The 11256-nt window shown below is 39.4% G+C and overlaps 1 protein-coding gene and 2 long non-coding RNA genes across 5 annotated transcripts; 2 read left to right on the top strand and 1 right to left on the bottom strand.

Moving 5' to 3' along the window:
• The first annotated feature begins 422 nt into the window (after positions 1-422).
• On the top strand, positions 423-2376 carry LOC308400085. Of its 2 annotated transcripts, XR_013972306.1 has the most exons (4): positions 423-487; positions 588-700; positions 1698-1792; positions 1901-2376. It is a non-coding gene; the product is annotated as an uncharacterized lncRNA (long non-coding RNA). The 2 variants fall into 2 exon arrangements; XR_013972307.1 differs by lacking the exon at positions 423-487 and having other exon boundaries at positions 495-700; positions 1901-2350.
• Positions 2377-2458: 82 nt separating this feature from the next.
• On the bottom strand, positions 2459-4821 carry LOC308400086. The gene is made up of 2 exons (XR_013972308.1): positions 4615-4821; positions 2459-2955 (listed from the first exon to the last, which is right to left on the bottom strand). It is a non-coding gene; the product is annotated as an uncharacterized lncRNA (long non-coding RNA).
• Positions 4822-8034: 3213 nt separating this feature from the next.
• Positions 8035-10642, top strand: LOC308399525 (uncharacterized protein). Of its 2 annotated transcripts, none has more exons than XM_080886839.1 (4): positions 8035-8249; positions 9160-9248; positions 9337-9413; positions 9673-10642. In XM_080886839.1, the coding sequence occupies exons 1-4, from the start codon at positions 8099-8101 to the stop codon at positions 10310-10312; spliced, it is 957 nt and encodes a 318-aa protein (XP_080742965.1). In that variant the 5' UTR covers positions 8035-8098; the 3' UTR covers positions 10313-10642. The 2 variants fall into 2 exon arrangements, with proteins under 2 accessions (XP_080742965.1, XP_080742966.1); XM_080886840.1 differs by having other exon boundaries at positions 8067-8249; positions 9054-9248.
• The last annotated feature ends 614 nt before the right edge of the window (positions 10643-11256 follow it).

Raw genomic sequence — 11256 nt, forward strand, 5'->3', positions numbered from 1 at the left:
TCACTATCTGTAAACAGCGGTCACTCGTTTATCGCGGGTGTCATGTTCTAAAAATAACCATAGGTGAAATCAAGTAGCCAATTTTATTTTTTGACGGTGCAAAACGTTTCGTGGACATCATGGACATACAGTACTGCACTTCAGAGTCACACTGCTAGCGATCGATGCAGTGATTCTGTACTGTACAGGAGAGACGTCTATGGAAGAAATATAGTATCATCAGAATTCAAGTATTTTTAGACATTGAATTTATGACACTGAATTTTTATCCTCCAAATTTCCCTGCAAAAATATTCACCTGCAAAAAATTCACCTGCAAAAATTCACCTGCAAAAATTCAACTGCAAAAGTGATGAACTTTAATGACCCAAGCCAGAGCAATCAGCACCAGATCGAGTCGAGTGGCTCTCGGCCAATTAAATTACGCTGTTTGATCACATGACACCGTTAGCCAGCAGTTTGTCTCCTAAAAGAGAGCTGTTTAGAGGTGAGTGATTAAGTTTTTCTCCTAAATAGAGATCATTACAGAACGCCTAGTCCTACTTAAAATCCCATTTATTTTTATTTTATCATCTACTCGAACTAAGGAAAACGTTTGACTAACTCAAAGACAATTTCCACGCCTCCCCTGCCTGACTGCAGAGGCAGTTTTGAATTTAGGAGCAGCAAGATGGAAGCGGCAAACCCTGGCGATTCTCCGGTAAGTATATTGTTTTTTATCTTCAAGTTTGTCTTTTGAAACGTTAATTTTATTTAAATCCGTTGCTCACGTATAAAGTACACAGACGGGGTCTTTGCTCAACTCGTCTGAGGCGTGTCTCACTAAGCGCTACATGCTAGCATCCTGCTAACCGAGCTACCCTTTAGAAAATAGGATACTCGTTAAAAAATACTCCGCAGATATTGATAGATAGACGAACACTGCAAATATAATGTTGTAAACGAAAACGGCCTTTGGTGAAGTGGTAAAATACACCATGAATAAAGCCATAGATTGAATGGCTGCCATGGTTGCAGAACGGCCTGATTTAATGACAAGAATGGGGAAGAGTGAGGCGAAGTGAACCAAAGCCACAAAACACGGTCAGACAAGGCGGCAAAAGGGCAGTGATCTGTCCGTCAGTATGAAGTTGGTGTGTGCTTTGGTGAACAAAAACTCCAGACCGGTAGCAGGAAGGTGGGAGACTCGTGTTTCACTGGAATAGTGGTGAATTAAAACATCCTTTGTTGGGGACATTTAGGTGTAAATGCATCCATAAAGGTGAGACAGAGGCAGACCAGACAGTGAAGAAAACAAGGCAAACATTAGAAATATTAAAACGGAAATATAGGATTAATATAACATACAATTGGGGAAAATGTAAGGAACACAATGTAAATGATATTGTAAAGTCATTAAAACAGCATACTCTGATTAAAAGAAACAGATAATTGGGTAGGAGGATGATGATTTTGATAATAATAATAATAATAATAATAATGTTAAAGAACATGTACAAGATGGGTATGTATACTTGTAGCCAGAACTTAACAACTATAAAGTTGTAGCATGCCAGACCATCTTGATTGAATGTAACTTCGCTCCACACAAGTTTTATGGTAGACATATTCATATTGGTATCTAATAAATGATTAATTCTTAGATTTTATCAAATGTTAATTTATAAATTGTTTCTGTCTTTATGTGTTTGTTTCAGATTATGCAAGATGTAATTATTCAGTCAGCAAGACACTTGCTGCAGTTACTGACATCATCCAACTGAACTGCTGCTGTGATGAATCAGAATACAAGGTTTACTTTAGCAAGACCTATGAGTTAATGCTACATTTAACTAAATTGTTATATATTTTGTGTCCAATATTGTCTCCATATGATTTTGTTTTTTGCAACATCTTGCAGAGAACAGAGTCAAGGTACCAGCTTGGTCAACCCTAAAAGACCATCTGTTCATCAAGAAATGACCAGGTGAAAAAGTCATAAACTAAACACTCTGCATGAGCATGGAATTTAGGATGCAACTTTATATCTTACCTGCTCTACACTCAGGGCTTGAATTACAACAACAGTCAATCACATAAAAAAAAATACTTTTGGTAGTTCTGTGTCTCTCTCTCTCCTCCAAACCCATCCAAACCCAGATGGCTGCTGGTACTGAACTGCTGCTGGAGGTTTCTTCTTGTTAAAGGGGAGTTTTTCCTCTGCACTGTCACTTCATGCTGCTCAGTGTGAGGGATTGAGGTTGAGTCCATATGTCCTGCGAACAACTGCTGGGCAATGACACCATGCAATCTTCTGGGATTCCTTGGATAGAAAACCTGTGAGCTGCACTTGTCCTTGGTCTTCACAGCTCACCTTTTTACTGTTTATTGAATCAAAATTCTCCAGTGACATGGATTCTACATTGTAACTGATGTGATGTTCTATAAAGTGGTTTTAATAAAAAAAAAAAGGCAAAAATTAGTTTGTTTCTTTATTCAATTTTTGAACAGTGATACTCATTCAGTAAATGCAAATTATTTACATGGCAGTGCACTATAGGCATAAATCTAGACCCCTAGATAAAACATGATGGCATTATAGCAGTGACAACTCCTCCACAGTAGCAGGTGGGATTTTTTTTTTGAGGACGGCTCCTTTTACCTGTCACTACAGATGGTCTGTTCTGATCAAGAGCCTTTTTTTGGGCAGCTGAAGAGGAGAAGTCTCTTATGGCCAACCTCTGGCTGTATCTTGGTCATATTACCCAGCAAAACCCAGTATGCAGGTTCACCTGTAACAGTCCTTGTGCCACAGATCACTGTTGCTTCTACATTAAACAGAAGAGCAGTGACGTGGGTGCAGGTCTCCGTGACTCCGGCCTTACAGCTGCAGTGGGCGGCTTCAACCTTCCCTGTGATGCTCACAGTGACCCATGGCTGCAATGCTGGTTCATTCAGTCTTTGAGAGTGCAGGACCTGAAACACACACAAAGTTCTTGTCTTTAAATGAACTATGAGCCAAGGCTGACATAAATGTTTTATCTACTTAATCATTAATGTAACAGTGTTTAGAAAGTTAGCACATACATGTAATTTTTCATTTCTTTATGTGTCCATCTATAGAACGCTGCATGTTATAGTGTAAATCTGCCTGTTCTCTGTCAGAAACCTGCCTGCAGAAAATGAACCTAAAGGATGTAATGCAAGGATGTCATCACTTTCAAGATGGAGAAAGCATAAAGTGACAATTATGAATCACTTAATATGATAAGGAGATTCTGCAGGTCATTAATCAATGTATAAAATTAAATAAAATTATTTTTAGTGACACAAGATACAAATATGGAAGGAAGATGTATAATCGCTCAGTTTGGGGAAATTGTGGGTAGCCTGCAAGGGCCTCAACTTCTCCATACCCACAATGTGCAACAAATGGGCACAGCTATCTTCAACAGTGGAACATCGGCCAGTTACTTCCAACTTTAACGCAGCTTGTAGTCTTGGAGAGCAGCACACCAAAACTGCATGCACAACTTCTGCTAACAGTGGAAACAGATTAAGAAATCCATGCAAACAGATTCATAAACTGAAAGAATATTATTTTACAGGATTAATGATCATATCAGCTGCTGGCTGATCACAAACCCTGAGGGTGTATACGAGAAGCAGAAGAAGCAGAGGGGATATCCCGTTTAAGTTTAGATAGTATTTGTAAAGATATTGACCATATCCTTTTCTGAAAGTGTGGATATAATGGATGGGGTAAGGTACTGACATGCTACAACTTTATAGTTGTTAAGTTCTGGCTACAAGTATACATACCCATCTTGTACATTTTTTTATTTTATTATTATTATTATTATTATCATTATCATCATCCTCCTACCCAATTATCTGTTTCTTTTAATCAGAGTATGCTGTTTTAATGACTTTACAATATCATTTACATTGTGTTCCTTACATTTTCCCCAATTGTATGTTATATTAATCCTATATTTCCGTTTTAATATTTCTAATGTTTGCCTTGTTTTCTTCACTGTCTGGTCTGCCTCTGTCTCACCTTTATGGATGCATTTACACCTAAATGTCCCCAACAAAGGATGTTTTAATTCACCACTATTCCAGTGAAACACGAGTCTCCCACCTTCCTGCTACCGGTCTGGAGTTTTTGTTCACCAAAGCACACACCAACTTCATACTGACGGACAGATCACTGCCCTTTTGCCGCCTTGTCTGACCGTGTTTTGTGGCTTTGGTTCACTTCGCCTCACTCTTCCCCATTCTTGTCATTAAATCAGGCCGTTCTGCAACCATGGCAGCCATTCAATCTATGGCTTTATTCATGGTGTATTTTACCACTTCACCAAAGGCCGTTTTCGTTTACAACATTATATTTGCAGTGTTCGTCTATCTATCAATATCTGCGGAGTATTTTTTAACGAGTATCCTATTTTCTAAAGCACAGCATGTAAAGGGTAGCTCGGTTAGCAGGATGCTAGCATGTAGCGCTTAGTGAGACACGCCTCAGACGAGTTGAGCAAAGACCCCGTCTGTGTACTTTATACGTGAGCAACGGATTTAAATAAAATTAACGTTTCAAAAGACAAACTTGAAGATAAAAAACAATATACTTACCGGAGAATCGCCAGGGTTTGCCGCTTCCATCTTGCTGCTCCTAAATTCAAAACTGCCTCTGCAGTCAGGCAGGGGAGGCGTGGAAATTGTCTTTGAGTTAGTCAAACGTTTTCCTTAGTTCGAGTAGATGATAAAATAAAAATAAATGGGATTTTAAGTAGGACTAGGCGTTCTGTAATGATCTCTATTTAGGAGAAAAACTTAATCACTCACCTCTAAACAGCTCTCTTTTAGGAGACAAACTGCTGGCTAACAGTGTCATGTGATCAAACAGCGTAATTTAATTGGCCGAGAGCCACTCGACTCGATCTGGTGCTGATTGCTCTGGCTTGGGTCATTAAAGTTCATCACTTTTGCAGTTGAATTTTTGCAGGTGAATTTTTTGCAGGTGAATTTTTTTCAGGTGAATTTTTGCAGGTGAATTTTTGGCAGGTGAATTTTTGCAGGTGAATTTTTTGCAGGTGAATTTTTGCAGGTGAATATTTTTGCAGGGAAATTTGGAGGATAAAAATTTAGTGTCATAAATTCAATGTCTAAAAATACTTGAATTCTGATGATACTATATTTCTTCCATAGACGTCACGGAGGAGATCGTCTGCAGCAATCACTATGCAAGACACAATGTGATGTAAAAAAAAAAAACAAGCATGCAAACTTGCACTTAAAAATCAAGCGAAACAGCGAGGTGAAAGGTGAACCGCGTTATAGCGAGGGACCACTGTAATTTTGAAGGTAAGTCACAACATACCCTTCGTAAATACTAAAGTATAGAAACCCTACCAGCAATCGTTCATTTTTTGTGTGGCTTCTTTTCACGGTTTGTTAACATGCTGTGTAGGTGTGTACTTGACTAGCTGATCTCGACATAATGGGGGAAACATCTGGTTTGACTATTCTTCACCTGTAGTTTGAATGCTGAACATTTGCCCGTTTAAATCATAAGACCAGTCACTATACAGAGATGTGCTTCTGAATGTGGATGATGTGTCTTCTAATTTTCTAATGCAGTTCTGCTTGTGTTGAGTGATGTAAACAACTGATCGATCTTTAAACGTCAAAATTTATCATTAGATTTTTTTATGATACAACAGTGGTGAGTGTTCCCACCTTCTGCTCTTTGTAACTTAACGCGATCTTTCTGTTTCTCGAGTTTTGGACATGATTTTGGAGTATATCTTCGCGATTGACCGCAAAGTAAAGCTACCGGAAATGTACAACCCCACATCCGGTCTCAAACCAGGAAGTTAGCATTTTCTCGTGCACAGGGTCTATACTGACAGGTGACAGGGTTTATTATGTCAAACTGCAGCTTGTTTCGTTTAAACAGTCTGCATTAAGCTGGGCAAACACTGAGATTTTTTTTTTTTTCAGTCGTGTTATTCAGCTCCTGCTCAGACTGTACAATTGAATCTCAGGGGTTAGAAGTTCATAGGTCACGATGCAGGGTCTCAGACTATACGGCCTGATGCTCTGATGCGACCTCAAACTGTGCGTTCATAACATGAAGCTTATCATACAAAATCTGTCCCTCGCTCTCCCTCTCTCTGTCTTTCACACACACACACACACACACACACACACACACACACGATCAACTTTGCTAAATTACTAATGAAAAACACAGCTGTGATTGAGCAGCAATGTCCATCCAGCTCTTTTCATGGTTGTTGTAGTCGTGATAATTTTGTGAGGCCACACTGAAAAGTCTCGGATACGTAAGCGTAGAGCTGCCACCCAGGCAAAAGAAAAATAGAGCTATATATCACGTTATAACGTGAAAAGTATATTGTTCTAACAATATACTTTTAATGTTTGTACAGTATACTATCATGTAGGTACAATATACCTCTCACCTTTGAACTATATAATATCATGTTATTACAATATACATACTACAAATATTGTATTGTACGAACGTGATAATTATATTGTACAAACGTACAATTGAGATTAGAGGCTACATTGCAGCTCCGGTCAGTGTTGCCAACTTAGCGACTTTGTCGCTATATTTAGCGAGTTTTCAGACCCCTTCAGACGTGAAAGCGCGTATCGCTTTTACTCTCAACAAGCAGCGGGTGCTGTAACGCAGTCAGTTCTTCTTTTACTCTTATGCTGTTTTGTGGATCACAAGGTTTAAAACTGGTACTAAAAAACACACACACAAAGTAACTCCACCAGAGTGCCTATTTCGGGTCACTTTTGCCGGTCCAAGCCCGGGTAAAGGAGCAGGGTTGGAATTGTGACATAAAAAAAAACCCAATAATTGCTAAAAGAAATTTAATTTGTAGTTCTAAATAAACTCTAAATGCATTTAGGACATTTTTTACTCACTTTATGTCTCTTCCACGATGTTATTTCTCTCTCCAACAACATAGGTTACAATTAGATTAGCATGACCAATTATGCAAATTAGGCGATGACATCATTTAGCGACTTCTAGCGACTTTTAGGACAGCCAATAGCGATTTTCCTTACTGAGGAGTTGGCAACACTGGCTCCAGTCACGGCTTTCAACACTGTCTTTCTCGTCTTTCCCCCAGAGTAACAGCCAAACATTGGCTAGCACTGCTTAGCCTTGCACGCATTCTTATTTTAAACTTAATCTGGAATTCATTGCAAACTGTTTGTGCGGGACATGAATGACAAGATTTTGTTTTTCTACAAGAGTTAGTAAAAACATCTCCAGTGTGATCAAATCTTCTTGCCAAACATCTGCAGCTTGGCAGTGTATACAGCACTATAATGACCAGACCTAATTCTTTTGAAAACCATACATCTTCCACAGGTCTCAACTTCATCAGACATCACCTAGACTCAGAGGCCAGCTGAATGAGGCCAGCACAAACAGTGGCCTAACCGACTAAGATGATGGATCCATGGGGTCAGGAAAGCCAGAAGCAATGGAGCTGGAGAGGTACCTTTCATGTCCATTCACTGGAGGTGTGGATCTATTACATGGCGTTCCTCACATCAAGAAGCTGTCGATCAAAATCAGTACAGCTCTTCCTGCATCTGGAGCTTGTGAAGGACTTCTCAGTCATGCAGGACTCCTGTTCACTGCTGAACAGTTACAGCTTCACAGAAAGAACGTTGAGAGCAAACTGCTGCTGAAGCTTAACCATCACTTCACTGAGTGAAGAAATGGCACATTTTTGCTAAATATGCAGAAATAGATGCACACCCATACAATTTATGGTAAACTGAGCTCCCTTGTATGTACATATGTTGAAGATGTCTCGTTCTAATGTTTTCTCTGCGGCTGCTGTGCCATTTGGAGCAAAAATGAATTTTTACAAGTTGACAGCATATCGTGTCACTGGAAATTGTTTGCACTGTTTATATATTTATATTATTTACTGTAGGCATTGGTGAAAAAAGCTTTATGTTGTGAAAAACTGAAATCTGGAAATTAGAATGGACTACTTGCACTAACACTTCCGCGTTCTATGTAGTCCTGCCCCAGTGCTTCCGGTGCGGTTAAACCATGGCGACGTTCTACACTCGCTGCCTACAAGAGCTCCCAAAATTGAACATCACCGATGTTCATCGGATTTGCAGAGTGACGACTACCCCCGCCAGCAAATTAGATAAAGGATTTAAGTTATATGCTGCATCATATATACACAACTACGAAGGTAAGAAAACGTAAATTAACCGACAAAGAAACGCTAGCTAACGTCAAATGCAAACACTACGTTACTCCGCTATGTCCTTCATTTGATGTCAGTTCTCTACATTACATGTTTTCTTAAACGGTGTTTTATGTCGTCCTAAACTATAGTTGAGGTTTTCTTAACTAATGTCACTTTTGTAGTTAGACACTGTTATAATGGCGTTAGGTAGTTGGCTAACTATGGAGGTAGTTAACTACCTAATGCTACTCTTGCTAAGTGTAAAATATATATGTTTAAGACATGCTGAAATGAGTAATACAGAAATAATGCTAATGGTACTTGTATCTTTATTCAGTGTCCAATAAAGACAGGTTGTCAGGGGAGGTCGGTGTGAGAGCCCTGTGCTACAGGTCGATGAGGAAGAGTGAGGCACCACACAGACTAAGTGTAGGCAGGAAGCTGTGTAAAGTTGTTAATCCCCGTTCAGTGGGGTTCAGTTCATTTAAGCATTAGTTAAGTTCATTCCTAAAGGCCCATCAACTTGAATGTTTTCCTTGTCTCCCTGCTTTATCACTCCTAATTTGACTAGTCAGATAGTTAAATCAACGTGTGTTTGGGTGATCAGAAACATTTGACAACAAGTTAATACTGCAAATATACACAATCTAAGTTATTACAGTTATCAAGCATGGTTAAGTTGTTTTAATAGGGAGAGAAGGAAACACTAAGCATTCAGGAGGGTGCGTAACCATAACACTGAACTATGTTCCTGTTCGGCTCTTCCATGAAGATGTTACATTTTTAATTTTCGTTCTTTCTTCTTAGATTAAGCTTCTGGATTCATCGCCGGTGATACTGACACATAGCCAGTGCTCCTGTGTGGCAGGCACTGTTATGTGCAATCACACAGTGGCACTGCTCTTCCAAACAGCACACTACTCACAACTCAGAGTGCCGGTTGTCCCCCCTGTGCATAGCTGCACGGAATCTGAACAGCAATGGCACAAGCCACGGACAGTGGTAATTTAAATGAGGTTAAAGTTTTTGAATTAGTCCATGTTTACATATGAACAGCAACACCATCCATAGTAAATGTGTCTTCTGTTAGGGTGTGAAGCCAGGACCCATCAACTCCATGATCTTCACTAAGCCGGTACCAAATAGGATGGCCCAGACTGGAGTACGGTAATTAGATTTGTAAAATTTGGTTTCACGTGTTACAAATGTATGTTGCTATTTTTTTTTTCATACATACATGTGTCAGAATAGGTATTAATTTACATACAACATTACACTTTCTGAAGACGGCTAACTCAGTCATGTACATATACATCCCAGTCTCTAACTTATGCACCACTGTTTTACACCTTTTAGTTTTTAGTTTAGTTGTTGTTCAGTATAATAACCTTCTCCCTTACATTATTGTCATTGATGTTTTCTTTAGGAGTGGCTTCTACAGAGGCATGGTGGGTCCGTTACCAGATCCCTGCTTGTTCAGAATAACGGAGGCATATGCAAAATTTAATATTGAGGACAGGCCACTTGTGACCACAATGAACATGAGACCTGACAAGCCCCTTGTGGAAAGTGCCTTTGGGCTGGTGCAGGAGGGCAGTGTTCTGTCATATCAGCAGCCGGTTTTGACAACCCGGTACATCACACTACACCGCGATGCACCACCAACACCGCACTTGCCTCTGGAGGGGTATGACATCTTGCCATCAGATTGTGTGTTTGTGTGCTCAGAAGAAGAGCTTCTGCATCTGAAAAGCTTGTCTGTAACTCTGGAAATGGCTCACAAAATAGAGGAAGCTACACGTGAGCAAAGCTCTTCGTCTGAGTGGCATCAGCTCCGCAGGCCCAGAGTGACTGCCTCTAGGTTTCGGGAGGTGTGTCACGTCAGAGGCCAGAGCTCGGCCGAGTCACTAGCAGAGCGTATATTCAAGGGAACAAGGCAGACAGCAGACATGAGGAGAGGAACTGAGATGGAGCCTGCAATAGCAGCAGAGTATAGTAGGCTAATGAATGTTAACTACTCACCCTGTGGTCTGGTCATTCACCCCATTGCTTGCTGCATCTCCTGATGGTGTTGTTTTTGACCCCAATGAATACCCCCAGTTTGGCTTCGTCGAATTCAAATGTCCCAATGTACAAAACTTTATTGACTGCAAATATGTGCAGATGGAATGTGGTACCCCTAAACTAAAAAAGAGCCACGCATATTACTGGCAAGTGCAAGGACAACTGCTCATCAGTGGGATGCAGTGGTGTGACTTTGTTGTGTGGGCACAAGAGGACTACCTAGTGCAAAGAATATACATGGATACAGATGTGCACAATGCAATCAGAGAAAAGGCAGACTATTTCTTTTTTTACATATATATGCCAAGATACCCGTGTTTGAAAAAATGAACAGTGAAAACAGCAAAAAGAAAAACAGATCCTTCAGGCTGGCTGGAACAAAATAACTGATGTTTTATTTTCAATATATTTCATGAATTCTTTTGTTGTTACATGTTACCTTTATGTGACATCAATAAACTGTTATTTAAGCAATGGCATCAATTTAATTTTTAAAAACACACATTAAAACATTGAATTTGTGCAGAACTTATTTACATGGTAAGTATTTAAAACTCCATGCCTAGCATACTGATATACATTTAGACAATAACACAACTGAACTGTAGAAAATGACAAATGGTATTTTTGATGTTCCAAAAGCTCAATGTCACTTATGATTTTAAAACGATTTAGTGATTTACTTTATAATTTTGATAAACAGTTTTGTTGAATCTGAATAGTAATATAGTAATATAATTAAACAGTATTATTAACATTAAACATTTGCAATGAATTTGAATTATCAATAACTGAAACTCAACTATCAGCACTCAAGTACCAGTTCTGTAATCAAGTATTGTCAGCTGAGAAGGAAGAAATGCAACTGTAGTGGCCTCAGCTGCAGGTCATTTTCCATAAGTTACTGGCACTGGTGTCTTGGAAAAAATCCATCTTGTCTCACTTA

This window comes from Rhamphochromis sp. 'chilingali', assembly GCF_963969265.1.
Source record: "Rhamphochromis sp. 'chilingali' genome assembly, chromosome: 7".
NCBI lineage: Eukaryota > Metazoa > Chordata > Actinopteri > Cichliformes > Cichlidae > Rhamphochromis > Rhamphochromis sp. 'chilingali'.